The sequence below is a fragment of the Tenrec ecaudatus genome, chromosome 3, assembly GCF_050624435.1.
Source record: "Tenrec ecaudatus isolate mTenEca1 chromosome 3, mTenEca1.hap1, whole genome shotgun sequence".
In the NCBI taxonomy this organism is placed as follows: Eukaryota; Metazoa; Chordata; class Mammalia; order Afrosoricida; family Tenrecidae; genus Tenrec; species Tenrec ecaudatus.
The window spans coordinates 32,149,387-32,177,200 of record NC_134532.1 but is presented as its reverse complement, the minus strand read 5'-3'; the positions used below and the strand labels follow the sequence as shown (position 1 = coordinate 32,177,200).

General features: G+C 42.9%; 2 protein-coding genes across 2 annotated transcripts in view; one reads left to right on the top strand and one right to left on the bottom strand.

The window, feature by feature from the left end:
- LOC142443206 (uncharacterized) overlaps positions 1-27,814 on the bottom strand; it is a 61,332-nt gene that overhangs the window by 6,913 nt on the left and 26,605 nt on the right. Inside the window, 1 exon segment of the mRNA XM_075544722.1 lies at positions 6,426-6,433. Within this exon segment, the coding sequence (XP_075400837.1) occupies positions 6,426-6,433 (8 nt within the window).
- LOC142443335 (cdc42 effector protein 5-like) lies at positions 21,031-21,519 on the top strand. Its single transcript, XM_075544771.1, has one exon. The coding sequence runs from the start codon at positions 21,031-21,033 to the stop codon at positions 21,442-21,444; it is 414 nt and encodes a 137-aa protein (XP_075400886.1). The 3' UTR covers positions 21,445-21,519.

Below are 27,814 nucleotides of genomic sequence, written 5' to 3'. Positions count from 1 at the left end.
CGAACGCCTTATGGAAAGATCTGTAAGCTCCATTATATATACCCATTGGAAAATATATTCACTCTCTCAGGCCTGACATGGGAAGAGAGCCCCCGTGACCGGCTGTCTGCTCTCTGTCTTTTAATATTTTCACAATTGCAATGTCACTCCTGAGGATCCCTTTTGGAGTGTTGGGGACCCCAGTGCCTGAAAATAATGCACCCACTCATAACATTAGAATTTTGAGTTCCAGTGACATTATCTGAATGTTCTAGAAATAGCTCAGCTTTATAATCACACAAGGTAGATAAAGACCTATTTGTTATTAAATGGCATTAGGGTTTCTACCGGCATCACCATTATAAGAGGCTCGGTACCTTCAGTGGCAATAAGTACCGGGAACAGTGCAGATGGGGGAGGTCAAACATACCTCAACTCTCCAACACTTTTTGTCAACTCTAAAACAAGTCAATCCTTCCACACCACTCTGTCTCACTTCTGGGTTTGATAATCTGTTGCTGTGGTCACACAACACTCAATAGATCAAAGTGGTCTATTAATGAACAAGGTACAACTGGGGATCAGGAACAAGAAGCTATAAGTCAGAACCAAGATCAGAATGTTCATAGACATTATCTCCCTTACTGAGTGCAGAACAACTTTGTAAGCTCTTAAAGGCCACCTTAGGACAAGCTCCTCTTGACAACCTTAGGACAAATTCTCCTCAGCCACCTTTGGAGCGAATTATCTTAACTTTAATTGCAAGGTCCTCTTGAACTTGCCATCTTTCACCACATGCTCTCCAATGCGCCCCCAGCCTAATTCTGCTGGGTGGATCTCTGGAGTCTTCCTAATCTTGCCTAGGCAGGGAAGGTGCTGGGTTGGCCCAAGAAGCCATCATATTAAGAGGGAGAGAGAGAACTGCCTGCAGGCATGGCTTGAGAAGAGACAGTGAGGCATTATCCTGTCATCTGAGCTGTTGATTTGGGTTTATTAGCCCCTGCAGCCACACAGTTCAGAATGAACCCATGGATTAGGGATTTGCAGCTTCCAAAAAATTAATGTGGCATTTCCTTGAATAGCAACTATGAGCTGCCTGTGTAACCTGACTTGAGAGCTTCCTCCACTCTATGAGCCATTAGCTTGCTGTCTGACCTTCCCATTTGGGTTCCTCAGCACCTGCAACCTATTAGCTGATCAGATTCAACAACTTCTCTTTGTGAGGCAGTGGACTGTGGTCTGACCTGATGATCTGGTTCATCAGCATTTGTAAACAAATCAATGAGGAAAAACCTACAGACTGATTCCTGACCTTTATATAGATCTGGAACTCACCAGCTTCCACATTTTGAAGAGGGATTTATTTACTTTATGACTTTTGAGTTTTGTGAGATGCTGCTGAGCAAATCATGGACCATCTTGAACCTCTACCACATAGGGATGGGTCTACTGCTGCTCCTGCAAAATGAACTGTACTATTCATGGGTCAAGAGCTGCACCAATGGAGACAATGACCAGGGCAGAAGGGACAGAGTGACAGAGCCAATGGTGACAGGTCCAGAAAGGGCTTTTCAGTGGGACAGGCAGGCAAGATCAAGAAGAGGATATCCAAAAGGAGTTGAGAGGAGCACATAAAGATGGAACTAAGAAATGAGCCTATCTTTAGAAGGAAAGATGTCTGATAGGGGACAGGGAAAACAGGCCTTCCCTGAAGAAGGGCAAATGTGCCTACGTGGTTCTTTATTATGAAAGTCAGTGTGTAGCCTATTAATTCTGATACCAAATTACACTCTGTTACTGAATAAAACTTGTACCTGTGACTCTGGACTGTAATTAGTCCATGGCCACTGCAAAAAAAAAAAAAAAAAAGAATGAGCTGAGTAGGAGAGGAGTGTGGCAAAGATGCTGGTGTCAGACTGGAAAACCATTGGAGGGTACAGGTGTGTCTAAGCTCTGCCTCATATGAATCAGAGCTGATGTTGACGGTTGATTCTCTCTCCAGAATCTCTAGTTAGAGGAAGTGAGAGGCTATCTCATTTTTAAACCACTAATGCAACAAGACTCATTTTAGATGCATTCATGAGAATGCTGCTGTGTGGGAAAGTATTTAACATATCACCTTCAGAAAGAAGCATTCGGTTTACTGAACTCTCCTAAAGAAGCGATTTTGTTACTCCTTAAAAACCATGCATAGCATATCATTTGAAAGATATGCTGGCCATAGAATAATAAATTATGAGCTGGAAGATAATGTTATCCAAAGAATCCTCAGTGGTATACTATGTTCAATATCAATAGTTTCTTGTTAATCCTATGATCAATATATTCCTAATCTTCTCCAGCCAAATGTTGAAATCAGAATAAAAGTTTAGCTCTAAGTTCTACTATTTCAAAGTTCTGCTTTTCCAATGAACTGAATCAGTATTATACAGGCTCCTACAATTCCAGTAGGAAATACAGAAAAGGATAAAACACATCAGAAGCACCTGAGCCTTGGCCATTTTCTTTGGTCCTTAGGACACTACAGGCAACTGGGATGCTCTGTCTTATCTGGATCAGCTCTAATGATGCTCACAAATTTCAATCTCTCGTGAGGAAATCCCAAAAGTAATAATACAAGGCACTCTTCCTCCTTCTTCTAAGCTGCTGGTGATGCACCATCTGCAGGCTGATGGGAGAATACAGTGTGAGTAACACATAACCAGTAGGTCCAGATGCTTTTACTGTTCTTTCCCTCTTCTTAACACCCAAAGTCCCCAATACTGTTAACGGTGCCCTTATTGAGTAATGGGAAACATGCTTATACCATGAGCAATAAAATCTAAAACTCATAATTTTCACATATGTGAATAAAAGATTACTTTATAACAAATAGATTGGGCAATCAAATATAAATATCAAAAAAATAAACAAAATTTGGATCCCTACCTCACAGCATACAAACTACTAATTCCTTACTGTGTGACTCTCAAAGAGAATGAGAAATCAATGAACCTTTAAGATGATTATGTTAACTAAAGCATCTGGAAACATTTTACATGGGCTATATAAAGAGCTATTATAAACTAAAGATTATTTTATAGAAGAACTATAAATTGAAAAATCACTTTAGAAACACTTTTAAACTCACCATGAAGTAGAGTTAGATGTATAAGCTGCAGAGAGGACACAGGAGAACTGCTGTACAGAGCTTCCAAGATTCTAAAGCCATGACAGGATGCTAATGGGTGCATACCTCTGACCTTGAGGATAGAAGTCCAACACTTAACACATGTCAAAAACAAGGCTCCATAATAAACACTTATATGACATTTATTAGATTGAAATGTATATCTATACATATATAAATTACATATAAATGTAAATGAAGAAGTATATATCCCCCAATCATGAGTGCACTTTTGAATCCCAATATAGATAACGTTTTTAATGTATCATTATTTGTAGTACCTAATGCAGTTAGATCAGTGGTTCTCCACCTATGGGTTGAGACCCCTTTGGGGGTCAAAGGACCCTTTCACAGCGGTCGCCTGATTCATAACGGTAGTAAAATTACTGTCGTGAAGTAGCAACAAAAGTAGTTTTATGGTTAGAGGTTCACCACAACATGAGGAACTGTATTAAAGAATCGCAGCATTAGAAAGGTTGAGGATCACTGTGTTAGACAGGTGGCCTATACAAGTACACAGTCTAGCTATGTCCCCTTAACTTCCTCCAAATTATTTATCTGGGTTTGTCGCCTGCCAATGTGAACGAGGCAAAGTAGTCTGTCATAGTGGTTACTGTTGGGCTGCTAACTGCAAGGTCAGCAGTTGGAAACCACCAATTTCTACTCGAAAGCAGGATGAGGCTTCCTTCTCCCATGAGTGGCATGGCTTTCTACTCCGTTATAGAGTTACAGTCTTGGAAAACCACTGGGGCTGTCATATATATAGGTTCACTATGAGTCATTGTTAACTTGATGGCAGTGAGTTTGTGTTTTCATGGTTTAAGACGATTGGGCAGCTTGGCCAACAATACATTGGTACCGTTGTGCCTTGTGGTTATGTAAATAAACTGTCTGAAACCTAACCTACAGATTAGTCACTTTGGAATTCATGTTACAACTAATTGAGTTATTTCAAAGACAGAAATTGGGATCTCACTACCAACAAAAAAGATAAACCAGGGGGACTTCCGGCAAGATGGAGGAGGAGTAACAAACACCAGAGGTACTCCACAGAATTCAGCCCAGGAGAGTTACTTAGAGATAATTGAACACTGGTGGAACGCAGGAGGAGCATCATAAAGATAAGTAGGCACAGACCCATGGGGTTTTGAGGGGCTGGGGGCTTTTGGCTTACTTCAGTGGAGGCTGGCTGGGGCTTGACCTTTGCCCCGCCACTGTCTCTGCCAGAGCCAGGACTATTTGGAGCCTGTAGGGCAGCTTGGTCTCAACACAGCCACAGTTCGCCACCACCTGCCTTGGGGCAGGCATTAGACTTTTGCATCTCCTCTCTGTCACCCTATCAGTTTTGGAGGGCTGTACAGCGGCCCTTTCTCAACACAGCCACAGCTTGCTGCTACCACCTACGAACAAAGATTAAACCCTTGCAGCTTCACTGGCCTGGATAAGGGCTCAGCTACATTGTTGCTTTGTATCCATCTTTTCACTATATTCCCCCTCCCCTGCCCCTCACGGGCTCATTTGGCTTGCTTTTTAATTTTTTTCTCCTCTTTTCCTCTTTCTTGGTCTCTCAAACTCTACTGCTAACCTCCAGACCACTCTCCTTAGCCTAGGGCATTTACACCTGAGCCACACTGAGCTAGGTGAGCTCCACCCTGTGTAGCTAGTGAGGCTGGAGAAATCCCTGCTGACCCCCAACAGGGGATACTCTGCTCAACTTCTTACTGGGGAACTCCTTCCTGCCTTTGTGCCTGGGGGGCATAAGGCAGCTCAGCCAACACTCCTCAACAAAAGTTGCTGCAGGAGCCTCTGCCCAACCTCTGCAACACCAAAGCAGGCAACCTTCTGGGTCACTCCCCTAAGAGGAAAGCCACAGGAGGACAAAGTGGTAGGTTAATTCCATAGTGAAATAAGCTATAGGCAGTTCAAAGTCTCCCAGAGAGAGCCAGTGCTCTTCGACTCCCTGGAAAATGGCACCTTGCTCATCTAAAACAACGCAACACAAGCAGCCATCAGCCCCAACAACCTCAACCAAAAAAGGAGAGAAACAAAAGGCAAAGCCAGAAGATGTCCTGAACATAATGCCATGCATAGAGGAAGCAGACATTGGGCTGCCACAGAAAGAAATTTTCAGAATGTTACTTGGAGTCGGGACATGAGGGAAACAATACAGAAAAAGGATGAAATGATGGAAAAGGTACAAAACATAAATCAAAGAGAAATACAGGAGCTTAGGGAGGAGATAACAAAAACCAGTAGCAGACTCATGGACCTCAACAAGCAACTGGAAGAATCAGAGACCCGCATCAGTGACTTGGAGGACAGCCAAGCAGACTTCAACAAACGAGAACAAAAATCTAATAAGATCATCAGAGAAGCTGAAGAAAACTTAAGAGCTATGTCTGATGCTATGAAGCAGTACAACATTAGAATTATTGGCTTACTGGAGGTAGACACAACAAAGAAGTCATCTGCAACAGTAGTGAGAGAATTCGTGGAGGAAAGCTTCCCAAGCTTAGTGAATTAAAACAAGGCAACTATTCAGGAAGCTGAAAGAATCCCAGCAAGACTGGATCCCAAGAAGAAGTCATCAAGGCACATAATAGTTAAATTATCCAACTTTGAGGAAAAGGAGAAAATCATGAGAGCAGCAAGGGGAAAACAAGCAATCATATATAAAGGTTCCCAAATTAGAATATGATCAGACCTATCAGCAGAAACTGAAGAAGAGGGGAGAGTGGAGTAACATTTTCAAAAAATTGAAGGAAAACAATGCAAACCCAAGAATATGCTACCCAGCCAAATTATTGATCGAGATAGATGGAGAAGAGTCGTTACATTGCATGCTCATCTCCATAATATGATCGCTGAAGACAAATTTGTTCATAAGCAAATGTGGTGAAGAAAGTTGATGGTGCTGGGCTATCAAAAGATATAGCATCTGGGGTCTTAAAGGCTTGAAGGTAAAAAAGCGGCCATCTAGCTCAGAAGCAACAAAGCCCACATGGAAGAAGCATACCAGCCTGTGCAATCACAAGGTGTCAAGGGATCAGGTATCAGGCATCATCAGAACAAAAAATCTTACCATAGTGAATCAGCGGGGGAGTGTGGAGTGGAGACCCAAAGCCCATTTGTAGGCCACTGGACATTCCCTTACAGAAGGGTCTTGGGGAGGAGATGAAACATCAGGGTGTGATGTAGCAACGATGAAAAATACAACTTTGCTCAAGTTTCTGGGTGCTTCCTCCCCTCCTCCAACTGTCATGGTCTGAATCCTGACTTGCAGGTCTGAGTAGACCAGGGGATGTACACTGGTGCAGATGGGAACTAAAAATGCAGGGAAGCCATGCCAGATAATCCCGTCAGGACTGGTGGTGTGAGTGGTCATACTGGAAGGGCATAGGGAGGGTGGGTTGGAAAGGTGGAACCTATTTCAAGGATCTACATGTGACCTCCTCCCTGGGGGACATACAACAGAAAAATGGGACATGGAAATATATGACAAAATAACAATTTATAAATTATCAAGGGTTCATGAGGGAGGAGGGAGTGGGGAGGGAAGAGAAAAAATGAGGACCTGATGCCAGGGAATTGGGTGGAGAGCAAATGTTTTGAGAATGATGAGGGTAACAAATGTAAAAATGTGCTTTACACAAATGATGTATGTATGGGTTGTACTAGGAGTTATATGAGTCCCTAATAAAATGATTTTTTTAAAAAGAAGAAGAAGCAGGAGTAGGGGCCTTTGGATCCCAGATTCTTGCATAGAAACTCTTCAATCCAGCAGACAGGCAGCTGTGACACAAGAGAGGAAGTGATGGAGAGAAGCAGCAACAGAAACATGGTGGCAGCAGAACCAAGAGCCTGAGACAGAGCAGTGGGAATCCCAGACCACAGAACAAGAGAGCTGAGTGCCTTTGGACAGGAGGTTAGAGGTGAAATGGGGGTACATCTGAGTACTTATCTGGGGAACTAGATTTGCCAACCCACATAGAGCTGAGTGTATCTGGTATGAGGTTAAGGTGCAGAGAGAGAATTTATCCACAGAACCAAGAGAACTTTGTAACATTTGTACATTTAGGACACAAGCCAGGGGGTTGTAGGGCCTGACCTCACCTGCAGGTAGGCTGTCAAGATGCTGTCCCAAAGAACTATACCTTGAGGCGCTGATGATCCTAAATTGTGTGTTAGGGTCGAAACGTGACTCCTTTGTCAAACATAATTTAAGGAGAACATTTATTAAACTTTAAGAGACAACAAAAGACATGCACACACATCATATGGATAAGGGAGGCCATTAGCAGTTCAAATGCAACTAAGGATTCAGAGTTGGGACCCTGGATAAATAGGACACAGAACAAAAGGCCATGTCACAGATCATGATTGGTGGCAAAGCAATACATCAGATACAGGTGGGACTGCAGCAGCAGGAATGGGACCATAATTGGGACATGCACATTATTAGATAGAAAGACTTAAGATTGGTCCAGGGCCTTCAAACTGAGGCAGTCAAGGCGGGACTAATGACAATGGCCCCTGTGCTGTCCTCAGTAAGGTGAGCTCCATCAAGGATACATCTAGGCAGTCCCTTAGAGGGGGCTGGATGGAGAGGAGTGCAAGCAATCTATTTTGTAAAGGCATTCTCCGCAAGGGGAAGATGATCTACATTCTTGGTTAATGATCAAAAGGAATTCAGTGGAGACTTAATCAAACTGGGGAGGCAGCAAACGGACAGAGTTGTCACTGTCATCAGCAACGCAAACCTTAAACCCAACTCAGTGCCACAGAGTGGATTCTGGTTACAGTGACCCTTTAAAGGGAGGTAAAATGACCCCTTGTGGATTTCTGAGACTATACCTTTTTACAAAATTGGAAACCTTGTTTTCCTCCTCAGGCGTGACTTGTAATTCTAAATGGCTGACCTTGCAGTTAGCAGTCCAATCTGTAACCACTATGCCACCCACCTTTTGCAAATTGGAGTGCTCACAATTTAAGTTCTAATACAATTATAAATGGTTACATAACCAGCAAATTCTATCATTCAGGGAGATGCACAAATTGCTCGGACCGTGACCAATGGGGCAGCCTGGTTTATTGTACACTGGTGTTTCCTGGGTTCAGACACCAGAAAGCTCAGATCCCTCCTGCTTCCCCTCAAACTCCTCTGCCCAGTACTGACCCCAGGAACCCAAGGAATGCTCACCCAGCTTGGAGTCAGATGAATGGATTTGGGTCACGACCCAGTCAGAAGTTGAAATCCTTCCTTGTCATGCTTCAATGTGCAAGACACTAGTACCAGATTTCTAGCTCCCTAGACTGGACTGTATTTCTTTGTGGCAAATTTTGTACTGAAACAGAAGAGGAGGCAATGTTGAAAAAGGCATATCATGTTCTTGGCCTATACTTCTTGTGCTAAATAGTGACCAGCCCCACCACCTGGGATCAAAATTATGCTCAAAGCTGGGGGTTTGCATTAAAAAAGAGTCCACTCTATCTTTGCAGAGCAATTTTACTAATTTCCCAAATATCATTATCAACTTTGGATCCACAACCAATATATATAATATTTATTTTTAGAATAAAGTGGAAATATTTAAGGCCTCAAATTTCTCAAGCTCCATTAAAGGTAAATATCTTCTTTTCACCAGCAATCTAACTGAAGAACGGAATATTTTATAAAGAATGTTCTTTACTAGCCTCTACTGTACCTCAGACCATAACCCTTGACATATTTGGCTAAAGTGAGCAAGCTAAATCATGGTCATATATGCCACTTCAGCCAAGTGTAACCCCAAGTTTGACCTGCTCCAATCCCCTTGCATCCTGGTACTCTTTACAACATACCTATTGTGTGTGAAGAGCCTATGGTTGGGTAGTCCATTTATGCACAATAGTGAGGTAAGTAGAGAAACTTGTTTTAGAGGTGGACAACAAGAGACGGGGGACACCAATAGGACATCCTAGAGGTACCTTGGACAAGACAGAGATATTCTAAACACGAAAAAAAGCCAAGGGAAACCTTATTTGCTACGCTCTTAAGCTCTTGTGTTTACAGATGCCTGATTTTAAAGCCTTTGTGAAAGACTGTAGCCACAGTCACAGAATGGCAAGGTGCAGGTAGATGGGTCATGGCAAGAGCCAAGGTGAGGGAAGAAGCTTAAAAGTGCAAGATGGATCCAGAAAAGAGATGACTGATCAACCATTTTGTCATCTTCACCTAAATTTTGGATTCCAAGCTTTCTAGGTAATGCTGACTGATGGCAAACAACACACACTGTAGTAGTGGGCTTATTGGCTTAGGTTCAAGGATGTTCCATCCATAGTCTCAGGTGTGAGTGACGATTTGTCCGTCAAGAGGGGTGTAAATCATTTATCACTCGACACTGAGGGGTCAGCTGCAAGGCCAGAGGATCCAGCCAGAGCAAGTGATCTATGAGAATTGAGTGGGTTTCAGGATGTTCAGAAAGTTTACAATCAACTGAATAACAATTCAATTCCATGAGAAATTTCATGGCTAACTGTAAGACAGATTAAAGTTGAAGATTCTGGCAGCTAGACAGCAGAGTATTGACACAATATGAATAGACACTTTATTCTTTTTGTCTAAGTTCACGTTATTGGGTGAAACATAACAATGATTATCAGAGTAACCTTACTAATATTTTCTATGAGACCAGTAATAACCTGTTAACAAGGTCAGATAATGATATTTCAAGAAAAATGTAGAGCAATATTGATAATGGATCTACATGAAAACGTTTTTGAAAACATTGGGAATAGTCAGAAAACACATTAAAATAATTGCATACAATAATTAATTAGAATCTATCCTAGAGTTGATTTAACGTAAGAAAATGAGCACTGTAACATACCAATTGAGGGGCGATGCTGGGAGTGTGTAGGGTGAGTGGGTTGGAAAGGGGGAACTGATTACAAGGATCCACATGTGACCTCCTCCCTGAGAGAGGGACAGGAGAGAAGGGGGGGAAGGGAGACTCCAGATAGGACAAGATATGACAAAATAACTATGTATAAATTACCAAGGCACATGAGGGAGGGCGGAGCGGGGAGGGAGGGGGAAAAAAAAGAGGGCCTGATGCAAAGGGCTTAAGTGGAGAGCAAATGCTTTGAGAATGATTGGGGCAGGGAATGTATGGATGTGCTTTATACAATTGATGTATGTATATGTATGGATTGTGATAAGAGTTGTATGAGCCCCTAATAAAACGTTTAAAAAAAGAAACATACCAATTAATGTAAAAAGAATTAATTATCTAAATAGATACATAAAACATACTAAACAAAGTCAAAGACTTTTCATGCTAAGGAAAAATACCTCTACAAATCTAACATAAAACAGATATAGTTCAATATGTTAATATGCTAATATACATTCCTAAAAAGCAAAAGTCAAAATGTCATACTTGAAAACACTTCACCCCACATCAGAAAAAGGTCAACCATAAATGTCCACTGTTACCAGTGATATTAAAAATTGACTGTATGTTCTAACTAGAGCTACCAGGTTAACATTTTTTAAGGAAGAAGAGGCTTCCAAAAAGAAATAAAATTCCTTTAATCATAATTTTATTATCATATCCATAAAATATTCACGATATGCCATGAATAGCTAATAAATGTTAAAATGTTGTAGGCTACATTTAAACACGCTGAAATAACTCTTGGTACCTAACTCCCTAACTATTAATTGCTAATCAGGAGGGGAAGGGGAAGGTGGGGGGAGAAAGAGGGAACCTATCACAATGATCTACGTATAACTCCCTCCCCAGGGGGATAGACAACAGAAAAGTGGGTGAAGGAAGACATCGGGCAGTGTAAGAGATGAACAAATAATACTTTACAAATTATCAAGGGCTCATGAGGAGGGGGGAATAAAAATGAGAAGCTGACAGCAAGGGCTCAAGTAGAAGGAAAATGCTTTGAGAATGATGATGCCAACACATGTACTAATGTGCTTGACGCCATGGATGGATGTGTGGATTATGAGAGTTTTACAAGCCCCAATAAAATGATTTAATAAAAAAAGAAAATACAGCATGATCAAAATTATAGCATTTATCTCACAGAAAAGGAAGTGCAAACTTATTCAGATTAAACCCTGAAACAGGGAATTTTTTCACACCCATTCTGTGATGAAAGTCATGAATTTAGAGTCCTGTAGTTTTCTGTAGTGCTGAAGGTCCTCATATACTGATGAATTAATAAACTAAACCAAGGCATTCGTGTGCACATATAATATTAGAGTGACTATATAGACACACATATATGTATGTGATACACATATATTAAGCTGGACAGCAGAAAGGATTGATGCTCAGCCAAACACTGAAGTTTGGGGACTTGAACACACTGAGCCATGGATGCTCTAGGTAGCATTGGACCCATGGGCTTCAGTTGGACTGGGCTGGGATGTTCTCTTGATGAAAAGCTCTCTCTTATGCATATGTCAGTGTCTATAGTTTTATTTTTCTAGAGAACCCAGCCTAAGGCAGATCCCCATAACATTAGTGTCATATGAGGCCGAAAAGGTGTACCTTGACATGCTGCTCTTGGAGAAAAACACATCACAAGGAAAGTGTGAAAAGATAATCAACAATTTGCTGACACTGAGCCAGTCCTATGTTCCTCTAGGTCTGTGGAATTTTGGTGGGTGAAAATCTATTTACAACAAAAGTATCAGAGGGGCCAGCCCCAATCCCAACTAAGAGGACAGCTGCCCCTCCCCACAGAAGAATTTACTTCAGAGGACAACACTGAAGCTACAGCTCAGGGAAAGGGACATGCCTGATCAGAGCACACGGGAGAAAATGAAGGGGGAGGAAGAGAGAGTGGAGCACACATCCTGGCCCACCCAGCTTTGAGGACAAAATGCCTGCTCTGAGCAGCCAATGCAAAAAGAGGGACTGTGGCTGCCCTGTCTATGAGTCATGACATCCCCCACTGACCTACAGCCCTATAGGGGACAACACTGGAGACACAGTGTGGGAATTGCATCTGATCTGACCCCACCACACCCAGGCAAAACACTAAGGGCGTCATGCAACAGAACAGCAAGGGGAGCAGAGCAAGGAAGTCCCAAGAGAGTACCAAAATTAGACTTAGGGGCCAGGGTGTGGCACGCCATCAGACTCCACAGGAAAACACTCCTAAAGGTCAACACACAAACCTCTAACTTTTTACAGGCTCTTCTCTTTTTTCCCATTGATTTTTTGTTGCTGTTGTTTTGTTTTCTTTTGTCATTTTGTTTTGCTGTTTGTGTGTGTGTGTGTGCATATTATATCTGCAGTTCTAACTAGATAATATAGGTCGGATAAACAATCTGGAGGAGAAAGCAACAGGACCCATGGTTGGGGAGGGGTGCATGACATGGGAGAAGGGGAGGTGGGGGAAAGAAAGTGGTGTTAACCAACCTGGGGAAAAGGGAATAATCAATAAGTGATCCAAAATTGTGGGAAACATAAAGGTTTCTCCCAAGTCATCTCCCCCAAATATATGTTAGACTTAGGACACTGCTCACAATTAATGGTAAATGATTGTCAAGTTATACCCCTGAAGGCAGTCAGCTGCCAGAGGACTGTCTAGTCCCACCACAAATAGGGCCCACTCCCTGCCATTAAGGACAATGAGATACTTCCCTCTAAAGGCTTCAATTTGGACCCTGCAAGATGGGTTTACAGTACACCTTACTGATAATGATTTCTATAGTGAGCCAGAGAACAGGTCAAACCTGCTCAGTGACATCCAAAGTTAGGCTGCCATGCTGAATCTCAGGTCCGCCCATCTTGTCACATGCATACCCTTACTCCCTCCTCTTCCAACAGCATATGAACCCCTACATCACCCCACTCCCATTACTATATTGCCTATAGCACAACACTTTCCTGTGATGGATTTCTTCACCTGTAATTAGGGGGCTTGCACATCCCCAGATGATATAAAAGCCTTGGTTAGCAATAAATATTTCTCTCCCCATGTGGACCACCAAGTAAGGCTGAGGTGAGCATGCTACTATGAAATGTGTCTAACTCCATTATTTCAATCCCTCTTCTATCTCTCATGCTCCCTATGACTTTACTATAATCTTTACTTATTATCACTGCACAATTGCACCAACTGACCTGCTGTGATGTGTTAGGGGCTGGCCTTTCCCCTGATACAAAATAAGTGGCAAGGAGAGTGTAAGATGCCTGGTAGGGATTGATCAAGGCAATGTAACTGAGAAGAATTACTGAAACCCTGAAATTACTGAACTAAAGACTGAGCATGATAGTGGGACAAGAGGAAAGTAAAAGGAAATAGAGGAAAGAACTATGAGACAAAGGGCATTTACAGAAGTCTAAATACAAGCATGTGCATATGTAAATATATTTATATGAGAGTGAGGAAATAGATCTACGTGCATATATTAATAGGTTTAGTATTAAGGGATCAGATGGACATTGGGCCTCCACTCAAGTGCTCCCTCAATGCAAGAACACTTTGTTCTGTTACCTGGCATTCCATGATGCTCACCTTCCTAAGAGGATAGCTGAAGACAATTGTGTGCAAAGCAAATGTGAAGATAATTGATGGTGCCCAGCTACCAAAAGATATAACATATGGGATCTTAAAGGCTTGAAGGTAAACAAGTGGCCATCTAGCTTAGAATCAAGAAAGCCCACACGGAAGAAGCACACAACCTATGGATTACAAGGTGTCGATGGGATCAGTATCGGGCATATTGTAAATGAAGTGGAGTGAAGATTGGGGATCCAAAACCCGTCTGTCAGCAACTGGACAGCCCCTTACAGAAGGATCATAGGGAAGAGACGAGGCAATCAGGGTACAGTGTAGAAACAATGAAAATACAAATTTCCTCTAGTTCCTAAATGCTCCTCCTCCCCTCCACTATCATGATCACAATTCTGTCTTACAAATCCCGCGAGACCAGAGGATGTACACTGGTACAGAAGATGCCTTCAGGACCAGTGGTGAGAGTCGTGATATCTTGATGGTAAAAGGAAGGTGGGGCAGAAAGGGGAAACCGATTACAAGGATCTACATAAAACCCCCTCCCAGGGGGATGGACAACAGAAAAGTGGGTGAAGGGAGACATCAGATAGTGTAAAGATGAAAAAATAATAATTTATAAATTATAAAGGGTTCATGAAGGAGGGGCAGTGAGGAGGGAGGGGGGAAATTGAGGAGCTGATACCAAGGGCTCAAGTAGAAAGCAAATGTTTTGAGAATGATGAGGTAACACATGTAGAAATGTGCTTGACACACAATGGATAAAGAGATAATAAATAGATAAAGCTATCATGTAAACCTTGTAAAAACACAGAGCTCTTACAAGGCACAACACACACATAGCCTCTCTGCACAAAAGGTCAACACTCACATTTATAACACGTAAGGAAATTTAGTAGACATACAGTCACACTTGATATAAGAAATCAGTATAACACTAAGAGCCTTATATTCATGGGGGAAACATGACATGCATGCCCCTGAGAGGAAAGTACTACACTTGTTTATGTAACAGAGTATTCCCATTACTCAGCCCACATACTGCAGTAGCATCAATGAGTATGAAATACACACAAATATATATACACACACACACACCTTTTTTTTAATGAAAATAATCATACCTACTGAGGCCAGGTTTCTAAAAGTTTCCATCATCCCATGTCTCTATACTTTCCTCTCAGAAAGGTTCAGCAATGCCCATTCTTCCTTGGAGAAATTCAGAGCCGCCTCCCCAACAGTCAGTGTCCTAAAACATCCCATAGATTCTGGTTCGGCAAGGTATCATGCATTCCATTATGTGAAAGGATGAAGATGACAGTCCTGGGAAACAGACACAGGGGTCTTGTTCTAAGGATTTCCATCAGGGTTTAGCTAACCCACTTCACCCACTAGATTAGCAGTTTTGAACTTGTAGGTTGCAACCACCATGGGGGTTGAATGACCCTCTCACAGGGGTCTCCCGTTCATAACAGTAGCAAAATTACAGTAATGAAAATAATTTCATGGTAGGGGGCGGTGACCACACATGAGAAACTGTATTAAAGGGTGGCAGCATTAGAAAGGTTGAGAACCACTGCACTAGACACACTTCCTCACTAATTACATGTTTTCCCAAGGACTGCATGCTTCTAGCATAATGAGTTTATCTCTGTACAATTTGTCTTTGACCAACTGCAGTCATATTTCTATCTAGCTGTTTCAGAAATAGAGAACAGTCAGAACAAATAAATCAGATGAATGATCAAAAATAAAAGCCTTGATTCCACATTCATATCCTCTCTTCCATTGGAGGGAGGATAGAAATTCACCACCTTGGTGAACAAGCAGCCATCTAGCTCAGAAGCAATAAAGCCCACATGGAAGAAGCACACCAGCCAGTGCGATCACGAGGTGCCAAAGGGACCAGGTATAAGGCATCATGCAAAAAAAAAAAAAAAGAATATATATGTATGTGTGTGTGTGTGTATGTATATATACCACAGTGAATGAAGGGGGAAGTGCAGAGTGGAGACCCGAGGCCCAAGTGTCGACCACTGGAGATCGCCTCATAGAGGGGTTTAGGAGAGGAGATGGGTCAGTCAGGGTGCAATGTAGTACCGATGAAGAACACAGCTTTCCCCCAGATCCCGGATGCTTCCTCCCCCCAACTACCATGATCCGAATTCTACCTTGCAGGACTGGATAGAGCAGAGGTTGTACACTGGTGCATATGGGAGCTGGAGGCACAGGGAATCCAGGGTGGACGATACCTTCAGGACCAAGGGTTGAGGGGTGATACTGGGAGAGTGGAGGGTGAGTGGGTTGGAGAGGGAAACTGATTAAAAGGATCCACATGTGACCTCCTCCCTGGGAGATGGACGGCAGAGAAGGGGGGAAAGGGAGACTCCGGATAGGGCAAGATATGACAAAATAACAATCTGTGGATTATCAAGGGCTCATGAGGGAGGGGGGAGAAGGGAGGGAGGGGAAAAAATAGAGGACCTGATGCAGAGGGCTTATGTGGAGAGCAAATGCTTTGAGAGTGATTAGGGCAAAGAATGTATGGATGAGCTTTATATAATTGATGTATGTATATGTGTGGACTGTAATAAGAGTTGTATGAGCCCCTAATAAAATGTAAAAAAAAAAAAGAATTAGGGCAAAGAATGTCCAGATGTGCTTTATATAATTGATGTATGTATAAGTATGGATTGTGACAAGAGTTGTATGAGCCCCTAATAAAATGTTTTTTAAAAAAAGCAATTCACCACCTTGCACAGGACCAACCAGAATATTTATCAGAACGTGAAACACAAGGTGAAAGCAAGATAACAACTAGGAAACACTGCAGAATTTGTTTTTTTCTCTTTAGCCCCTCCTTAACCATTGGAGAACTGCAGGTGTGAACTAGCAAAGTAGCAACCCAAAGCCCTAGAGTCATGGTATCCTCTTGAAGAATTCTACGTGATGATCAAGAGGTGACATATTACCTGATGATAGAGATGATTGTTTGGTGAATTATGAAGTTTTCTGTAGTGTGTCTATGTTACTTGCCTACTTTCCAGTCACTCTGCAGTTGCACTCTTGTGTATTTTGTACTTTCAAGGAGATAGGACAAGCTATTGAAAAGGGGAAACTGGGCAAGAGTGAAAGGTAACAATAGAATATAAATACCCTCTGTACACTGGTACAGATAGGAACTGGAAACAGGGAATCCAAGGTGGATGATCCATTCAGGTCCAGTGGTGAGAGTGGCGATACCAGGAGGATGGAGGGAGGGTGGGGTAGAAAGAGCAAACTGATTACAAGGATCTACATATAACCTCCTCCCTGGGGGATTGACAACAGAAAAGTGGGTGAAGGGACATTTTGGACAGTATAAGATATGATAAAATAATAATTTATAAATTCTCAAGGGTTCATGAGGGAGGGGGTAGTGAGAAGGGAGAGGGAAAAATGAGGAGCTGATGTCAGGGGCTTAAGTGGAGTGCAAATGCTTTGAGATTTATGAGGGCAATGAATGTACAAATGTGCTTTACACAATTGATGTATGTATAAATTGTGATAAGAGTTGTAATGAACCCCTAATAAAAGAATTTTTTAAAAGAAGAATATATGTAGATATCTTGAAAATTTTCCCACTCTGAGACAAAGTTACTGTCACGTAATTATTATGGACTGCTCCCCTAAAAGAATACTGGATACTTACATAAATATACACTAAGCTCATAGGATATATTGAAAAAAGAGCACAATATGTTCAGTATCATAATAGCATGTCCTGTTTGCTGATTGGGAAGATGTAGTTAGATTCCAATTTTCTTATAATTTGAATGAACTTCAGTGCATTTGACTGTTAAACTGTGTTAGGATCCTAGTACTTTTACACCGGGTTTTGAGATTTTTTCACATTTTAGATTTTTAAAGATTTTTTCACATTTGCAGCTCATGGAAGGTCGACTAGCTGAACATGATGACCACTAGCATTCTCTCAGCTGTGGGACTGGCCTCCATGACTTGTCATCCTTTTGTTCCCACATTTTTTGAGGAGACACCAGTACCTGGAGAAGGACATGGTGCTTGGTAAGGGAGAGAGAAGCAAAGAAGAGAAAGGCCTTCGCCAACATGGATCGACACAGGGGCTGTCGCAATGGCTCCATCGTGGGAACATGTGAGGATGGTGCAGGACAGGGCAGTGTGTCACGCTGTTACATAGAGGGCTTTAGGGGCTGGAATGGACATGAAGCCCCCTAACAACAACATAGAAAAGGTTGCACTTTATGCTAAGATTTCACAGCATGGCCAACTAGCTATGACATAAAGTCACATGAGCTGTCACAGTCACTCCAAAATTCTGCTACAACAATGTAAGCTTATGTCGATCCAATAAGCCTTTCAAAATCTCATCCACAGCAGTGCATCGGTTGCCATGTTTTAAAGGCTTCCCATTCCTTCATGATGAACCAAATGGACTGCTGTCAAGTACATTTTAACTCATTTTGACCATAAAACAGGGAGTGGAACTGCTCGCTAGTGTCTCCAAGTCTGTAAATCTTCACGGGCCCACGCAGCCTCCTTGTCCTCCCTTGATGGGCCTGGAATGCTGGAGCCACAGAGAGTCTGGCCAGTGGCCCATCGATTAAACCAGTGAACCACTAGGGCCCCTTTCATACAACATGTTCATGATCAAACACTGCATTTATCCAGCAACCACGATTCTGAGGCAATTTCCAAAAAGATTTGGCCACATTGGCTCATTTAGTCCTTTTGTCACTTTTAAGCAGATGTTGCTCCCAATGGGATAGAGCTGAAGTCACCAACGTTAATCACAATTTCAGTATTGCTCAAATGGCAACTTGTTGAACCGGGTCAGCATGTAGGTCCATGTGTGTACAACTAAATGCCTGGCAATTACATTTCTGTTCATATGCCGAGAGTTTGTTATTCTGTCAGTCATCAGTTACAGGGATGATCTAGATCTTCTGTGTAGTACAAAGAGGAGATGAAGCAAACAATCTATTCAATTCAGATATCTGGAACTCATTGTTCTGGAAAAGCCAGGCCCCTCAGACAATACTGCTTACCTCAGGGCCATATAACTGGCTCTTGCATATAAGAGATTTTTAGATTGATTGAGCAAATAAAAAACCATTGAGCAAATCAGAACAAAACCAGACCAATGTGTTCTGAGAGGGCACACCATTCCCAAACCAACAGTTCAACCCTGGACACATGAGGTGGCTATGAGTTGAAAATGACTCCACAGCAACTAACAAGAACAAAAGCACAAGGTCAAATGATAATAACTCGTATGAGAAATGCAACAGAGGTGGAGCCTAAGCATTAACACATACATATTTACATTTTGTGAGCTAGTGTAGGAGAAATAAAATGATCACTTTAGGAAACACTAGCCAGAGAACCCTGGCATGATAAGGAAATTCTAACAACATGGGAAGGTTCTGTGATGAGTTTGCAAATGCTCAGTTCGATTTCAGTTTCTCAAACATACAGGCAAAGGAGTCAAAGAGCACCCAAGACTTCATGGGCCGGAGAGGGAAGCTCCATGGTCAGCCACCAAATGAAAAGCTCATTAGCAATAAGCATTCATGGAACTTCCCACACTGGAAAAATAAGTGGAGCATGAAGAAGCACCAGCAAGAAAGTAAAACAAAAGAGGCAATATTTAAAAGAAATGCAAATGAGGATGTTCAGGTTTATGACCAATATGTGAAGAGCCCAAAGTCACCGCTCCAGTCTCAGAGAAAAAAGCTGACCATGTTGAAGTCAGACTACGGGGGTCACAGGGCATGGTTTTCTTTCTGATGTACATTAAAAAAAAAATTACAGTCATTGAGTCAATTCTGACTCAAAGCATCCCCAGAGAGCAGAGTAGAACAGGACCTGTGCGCTTCTGAAACTGCAACTCTTTAAGGGAGTAGAAAGCCTCATCTACTGTAAACCAGTGAGTGGTTTTGAATGGCTGAACATGTGGGTACCAACCCAACACATAGCCCACTACATCACCATGGGTGCACAGTGTTGTAATATATTGGAGAAAACTAGATGGTAACGAACAACAAGAAAAGCATCCTTTTAAATGCCTCTAATTAATTATGCTAGTTAGGACCCAGAGCAAACATCTGTCCTCAATACAGAGGGGAGGTGAACATAGGTACTCTCTCAGTTGATTTCCACTGTGAAAACATTCTGTGTACCTGCCTATGGGGCCCTTTTGTTTACAAGTGGTTTTCCTTATCTGCCCTTAGTAGTCTAATCAATTGCATTCAATGAAAACAGTGATTTGAAGGATGTGATGGGATTAACTAATGGGTAGTCCAAAAGAGTTTGTTCCTAGAGGAGAAAATACCAGACCACAGGGTATTAGGAAGGAATGTACTTGCTATGTTTTAAGGATAGTCAAACCCCAGGTTGAACAAATAAATTTTAATAAGGATGAAGGAGGTCAGAGAGGTGTGTCATTGAGACTTCAATGAAGAAATACAAAAAGATTCAAATCAATAAAAAAGTAGCATGTTCCAAAATTTCATACCATTGTGTGTTCAACTTCCCAATAAGATCACTAAAGACAAATGGGGGATGAACAACAGAAGAGTGGGTCAAGGGAGACATCGGACAGAGTGGATGGATGTATGGATTGTGATAAGAGTTGTCTGAGCCCAAAGTAAATGATTAAAAAAAAATAGCATGTTCCAAAAAAAACTCTCCTCCACTAATATATCATTCCCAAAACTGTCACCAAAAATATTTTATTTTTTGCACTTCACAAGAGTCCACAAAAAATGTGAATCAAACTGCATTTAGCCTCAAATAACTAATAATTGGTCAAGAACAAGGGCTGGCGTTGTTCACACATAAATCCCTGCCACCACATCTGGTCCAACTCACAGCAGAGCTATCACACACAGCAGAACTCCCCGTAGGACTCCCAAGCCTGCACATCTTTACTGGAGCAGACAGACTCATCTTCTCTGCACATTTCTGGTGAGTGTGCACAGCTGCCCTTGCAGTCGGAAGCCCAATATTTAACCCACTGGACAAAAGGGCTCCTTTGTTCACGTGTCCCACATACAATAAAGTATCATTACAGGAACTCATGAAAGACCTACAGAAAAAGAAAAGCAGCCCAGAAAGGCCCACCAATTTGTAAGGGAAGCTAATTCCTGACATATCAGGCTACACAGGGCTCTGCCTGCAAGCACTCACACTTCAAGATGCGGGTCCTTAAATGGAGTCCCTGAGTGGTGAGAGCAACTGAGTGCTCAGCTACCAAACAGAAGATTAGAAACTGAAGGCACGGAGCTCCCTGCAGAGCCGGGGTTGCGACCGCCCTGCCTCCTGATGGCTGCAAGATGCCGGTCCTGAAGCAGCTGGGGGCCCCACAGCCCAAGAAGCGGCCAGAGCGCGGCGTGCTGTCCATCTCTGCTCCACTCAGCGACTTCAGACACACTCTGCATGTGGGGCGCGGAGGCGACGCCTTCAGGGACTCCTCGTTTCTGAGCCGCCACGGTGGCGGGCCGCCCCGAGCCCCGCAGCACCCCGCGCCCCCGCTCCGTGCGCCCGCCGACCCTCTGCTGACCTTCCACCTGGATCTGGGCCCCTCCATGCTGGACGCCGTGCTGGGAGTCATGGACGCGGGTCGACCCGGGGCGGCTGCCCCAAAGCCGAAGCCCGGCCTGGACCCCAGCTCCGGGGCCCAGCATCCCAGAGCCGGCTGCAGCGCCCGTGCTGACCTGGAGGTGGACGACGATGTCATCGGCCTGTAGCCCCTTCCCGGTCCCGCTGCCACCTACCTCTACACATAAACACCCTGCCGGGTCCAAAAAAAAAAAAAAAAGAAACTGAAGGCAAGGTAGCAGTACCTTAGAAAAAACCAACCAACTTCTGAAGTTAGCATTGAAAATCTTACCGAGTATAGCTTTACTCTGAAACCACATACGGTCACCATATGGAACCCAATGGTAGGCAAAATGACTGATATTTATCAAGTATTACCTAATTGAGATACAAGGAGCTCATTGGTAGCTAATCCTTCTTGCCATGAATGCAGAAGGGGCTTTCAAAAAGGTCATGGGGAAATGGAATAAAGATAATGGAATTTTTCCATGCACCTTTGGAAGCCACTGCATATCTTTTCCTAATAAATTATGCAAAACAGTGCAATATTATGCTAAATAGAATAATGTAATAAATCTTTTTTAATTCCTCAAATATTGTACATCTTAAAAATCTTTAGGATCCCTGTTCATCTTCCATAATTCAGAAAGAATATTAAGCTATTTACATATAACATCTCTCATAAATATTTACTAAAGCTGATATTAATTTTAGTCTCTAGCTGTGGTAAAGAGACCAGTTAGGTTACCGTGTGTCTATACGATTCACATAAAAATTTGATAGCTGAAAATTTACAGAATGACTTTATTTTTCTGTGTTCTGCAAATTTTAAAAATTCAACTGTGTGGTTTCTCATGTTATAGTTAGAAACTCAACCTCATTGTATAGTTTTGAATTTTCCTTCTTTGAAAGATTGCCAGGTTACATAGGTTCTGACATGTGTGTACATGCATGCGTGTATGTCTTGCTTAGTTTTTGATGTCCCTGAGCATGATATGGTTAACATGGATAGGTGTTCATGGAAAGGCTGGAAGTTTGTGTCTACTCAGTCTCCAGGGAAGAAAGCCTGGGTGATGCACTTGAGAAACCAGTCACAGAAACCCCTCTGCAACATCCCTGTGCTCTGACTCACATGGAGTAGTCTCCAGGAGTTGGTGTGGGTTTGATGGCATATGCTTGATTTGGTTCATTCCTTGGCGGGGTGGGGGTGAGGGGTGGGGGTGGGGGCGGGAATGAATTCTGGCTTCATTTGCTACCCCGCAGGCTGGCAGTTCAACCCCACCAGGACATCTGCAAAAGGAAAATGAGGCTGGTTGCTTCTGTATAGATTTTGATATGAGATATCTATGGAGGAACACTATGAGTCAGAATTGACTGTGTGGCAATGAGTTTGTTTTGGGGACTAGGGACAATCAATGCTTCTAGGTGGCACAAACAGCTTGCACTAGACAGTTCCCCTGAGGCTTGATGGGGTAAACAGCCCGTATTACTGTGGAATAACAGATCTGCTTCCACAAACATGATGCTCCAGAAACACTATGGAACTGTTCTGCTCTATAACACATGACATAGCCATGAGATGGAACTAACTCCATGACACCTAACCAAAGGGAAAATTGAACATGATGAGTGTATATCATGTCTATGTATGCACATGGATATTGTGTTGAAAATGTGATGAAATCAGAAACAAACATAATTCCCATTAAGAATCACCATGTCTACAATGAACAACATGTCAGCGTGGCCTTTCCAAATTAGTCCGTGAAGAAGCCCCACTGCTCCAGTGGTTAAAGGACTGGCAGCTCCATGAAATGAAAGCAGTTGTGATCCATGAGGCGGCCATCTGGTAACAGATGATTATAGCCTAGAAACCCCAAGGAGGAGTGTAAGGTACTGTGGCATCACTCACAGAATCCACTGTAGCGCAGTGGACAAAACAAGCCTCTGATCAAGAACACGTGGATAAAAGGCTAGAACATTCAAGCATTACCATGCAGTGGGGCACAGAGAAAATGGTACCTTATTTCAAATAATATGTTACCTTACTATATTTAAGAGTTATATATCTGGAGGTTGCCTTGTATTAGAAATAATCATGACACAAGTTTTCAAAGGAGGAGCTATTAGTAGGACTCAGTTCTTGAACAGCAAATGCAAACAAATTGAAGAAAGAGTTAACATATGAAAAAAGTAAATCAAAAGGATAAAAAGAATTACACACTTAGAATTCGGTTCCAAGAAACTGTTATATCCAGGTCTGAAGATTAATCAGGGCCACACGGAAAAGGATCAAATGCAAAGCTTCACTGGAGCTGGCCGCCAGGAAACAGCTGGCACTCAATCCATCGGGCCCCAAGCGTACTACTCGAACTCTGGTTTACACAGCAAGAAACCACGAATGGGTGGGAATACTTTTCTCCTCCGATCACAACTGTACACGCTGACTAAGGGGGATGGAGCAGCTAGGGAACTTCCTGTTGGTATCCAACATGGGCATGGGCAGCAGCCCACTAACATTTTGAATCTGGTGGTTCTGGGGACCGATGCAGAAATAGCAAGCTTAAACAATGGAAATAAAGAGAGTCCAGTGTCAGCAGGTTAGCAAATGAGACTTAGGGTCGTTCAGTCACAGTATGCAGCCATTAGGATGTGGATGTATGTCTACCATTAATGATTTCAAAATAAATCATGTGTGGAGAGGGGGTTGGGGAGGATGGGGACCAACTCAATTAAGCATTAGCTGGAAAATACAGAAGCTAAATTCAGCTGGTTAATTAATAAACATCAGGATAATTCAAAACGCTTTCTGTATACAGTAGGATAAATGATAGATTTCAATTCTATGTGACTGTGAAAATAAAATAACTGAAATTACCAAAAAGTGCTGACCTTGACCGCATGTGCCGCTAACTTACATCAATTCTGACTCACAGTGACCCTCAGAACAGAGTAGAAGTGCCCTGTGGATTTTCAAAACTGAAACACTACAGGGGAAGACCTATTATTTCTCCAGATTAATACGTAAAATGACTTGAAAATAAGTAAAATAATTGCTGGGTCCTGCAAATCAAAAGGATGTAAAAGGAAGCCAAAATTTCCTATTAAAAATATGAGTGGATATTAAATCTGGGCCCGCAAGCTCTAAAAGCCAAGAAGGATCATAAGAGGGCGGCGGCAGGGGGGGAAGAGCGCAGTTTAAAGAGAGATGAGCCATCAATGCAACCAATCTCTGAGGTGAGGCTTATTAGGGGAAACATCCCCCTCTGGGACACTTCACACTCCAAGTGGAAAAGTCCAGCATCCGCAGACACAAATCTCAGGAGCTGTATTAGAGATTAAAGTCTTAGCACTCCGGTGAGTAAAGGGCTATAGGATAGATGGCTGTAGATTAAGCCTCCATTGAATTCTTTCTGATCATCAAGCAAGGAAATAGATTAAATTGGCCCAGAGGCAGCAGAACATGGAAAGTGGACACCATCCACCTATCTCCAGGCAATGCAGGGGGTCCTATAGTCTGGAGCCATGCCTTAGCACTTGAGCCCTGACTGCCTGGGTCAGAAGGACTTGGAACAATCTTGTAAAATGCTCTATCTGGCAATGAAGGTGGCTCAGTTACGGTCCTGTCCCTGCTTCTGTAGTCCCATTGATAACAATGCTGTATTGAAGCTCCTCCAATGAGAAACGTGTGACCGTTTCCTCTGTTGCAATCTTATTTCATTAGATTCCCGACTTGACTGTTTCCCTGAAGTGCACTATGATCTCCTTTGTCTTTTTATTCTCTTCATCTGTTTTAAGACTTAATAAATGTTCTCCATAAATTATATTTGAGATTGGAGTTCCTTTTGCTCTAAATCAGAGCACAAACTAGCTTTTGATGGGCAGAAATGGTTAAGAACATGCAGTAGAGTAAAAAGGAGACCCTGTTTTAAATATAGTTTAAAGAGAACATCTATTAAATCTTATGAGGCAAAGACAGCACAAGGACACAAACACATCACCTGAATGAAGGAAGCCACCAACAGGAGGTGGAAATGGCTTCCAAGGTTCACAACTGAGATGTGAGCTAAAGAGGGTGTGGGGGAGGGGCAGGGCAAAGGAAACCCACAAAAGCATGCATCTCAATGGCAGACATTCCATCCTTAGATAGCGGGCTTACAAGATGGGTCCAGGGCCTCCTGACCAATGCAGTCAGGGCAAGGCTGATAGGACATGGCTCCTGCCTAGGAGTCCCCTGGAAGGACTGTCTCCAGTTTGGTGACCTCTATCAAGGACACACACTCAGGCAAACCTCCAAGAGAGACTGCTTCTCCATGGGCTGCCTGCAGAGTTGAAGCTAAGCCACCCTGCAAAGCCTGAGGACCAGATTACCTACTACCTTGGTTCCTGGGCAGAAACCATTCAATGGAGGCTCACTCCATGTGGGGCTCTGCAATCTATGCAAGGACCTAATCTGTGTGGGGATTTGGGGCTGTCACTGCTCTGGTACCCTTTTGCAAAACAAGGTGCTGAGAAGTTAAGCTCTAATACAGACCTCAGTCAGCAGTGGGGTGGCCCGATGACTGCAAGGCTGGCCTCTGCTTTCAGTAAAGGCCACTCTGGGGTCCCCATGCTCTACTGCCCACGACCTGACACGAAGGGACAGGCCCCAGGAAAAAAACTCACCCGCAATCGCGCCTTTCTGGAGGGAGGGGTGAGGATGCAGGAGGAGCTCTGAGCAGGAAAAGCCACCAGAGTATTCCCGCGCCCGAAGGCAGAAGCCTGCAACCAATTCAAGAAGGATTTAACTGGAAATGTCCCCAGGGCGTCGCGGCGACATGGAACGCTGTCGGACAGGGTGCAGGAAGTGTAATGTCCAAGGGAACCCGGACACAGCTGGGGACTCCAGGCCTGCGGGGGATTCCGCGCCTGGGGTCAGCACAGAAACTCACTCACCTGCAGAAACTCGTGGGTCGCCCTCTCCTCTCGGATCCTTCTCACTCAGAGGAAGTGGGTTCAGCAGGAAATTGTATCACCTGGGGAGGTGGTGGGGTGGTGTCTGCGCAAAGGGGCGGGGCCTGGAGATAATGAGGATGTCGTGGAGGGAGGGGCCCGCAGGTGAGGTTCTGGGCCTGGAATGGCAAAGAATTCATTCTTAGTAGTTTCTTCTTAGTCTGGAAGCCCTGCTGAAACCTGATCACTTTGGATGGCCCTGCTTGCATTTGAAAAGCGTTTGCATTTGAATCACAACACCACACAAGCCCAGGCACAAAGACCAACTGAAAGAAAAGTGGTAGAAGAAAAAAAAGAAAAGTGGTGGGTAGAAGGCAGGCTTCCCAAGTGGGAATTTCCCCAAGAGACACCCCAGCAGCTAGGGCCACAGAGACACACAGTTGACAGCATCTGCTGCCATCTGCTCCACCTGACCACGTCTCTCCTGCTTTTCACCTGGACACCTCTGAAACTCAGACGCTGATTTCAGGCTCTGCACCCTGTGTATGATCAGGTGAGCATCAAGATGGGAATTCCTGAAAATAGCAGTTGTCCATTTGCCTTCTTCTCCCCTACTCTCTCCCTCTCCTCACCGCTAAAATTTATTTCCCCCCAATCTGTGGGTTCTGTATTTCTCTTTTTATGAAACCTTTCTATGTGAACAAGTGTCTATTTTGAGCACGTTCCAGTCAACTAATTGTCCTACACAGAATGTGTTTCCTTTAATATATTTAATGTGTTGAGGTCTCTCCTTTCTATTTCTATGTTATTGAGGGCTTTTATCAGGAATAGGTGATAGATGTTGTCAAATGCCTTTTATGCATCTATTAATATGATATGGGTCTTCACCATATCATATTATTTGTCCTATTTATGTGGTCGGTTACATTATTGTATCCCTGGTAATAATCCCACTTAGTGAAGTTGAAATATGAACTCAAAGTCAGAGATAGGCGCTCTCTAACTCAATCGATCCCATTTCCACAAATGTAAAGATAAACTGTTCTGATGGATGATCTAATTACTCTCCTAAACCAATAGAGTTATGTAATCATCAAATATGTTCCTTTATTGTTAAAACACCTGTATAACACATTCTATTGTAGAGTCCATTTTATAAGTTTACCCCATATTCTCTATAGTCATAAAATGTTCTTTTAAAGTTTCTCATGCGTTAAAATAATAAATAAGGTTTCTTGTAGAAATCGACATGTATTGAATTTTGTCCTTCACTATTGTTTCATCTTGCAGGTATACATTTTTTTTTTTTTGCATGATGCCTTATACCTGATCCCTTTGGCACCTCGTGATCGCACAGGCTGGTGTGCTTCTTCCATGTGGAATTTGTTGCTTCTGAGCAAGATGGCCACTTGTTTATCTTCAAGCCTTTAAGACCCCAGACACTATCTCTTTTGATAGCCGGGCACTATCAGCTTTCTTCACCACATTTGCTTGTTCACCTGCTTTGGCTTCAGCAGTTGTGTCGGGAGGGTGAGCATCGCAGAGTTCCAATTTAATTAAAGAAATTATTCATGCATTGAGGGAGTG

Excerpts from the sequence above, each read along its gene's own strand:
- LOC142443335 (XM_075544771.1), top strand. The coding sequence starts at position 21,031 with ATGCCGGTCCTGAAGCAGCTGGGGGCCCCACAGCCCAAGAAGCGGCCA.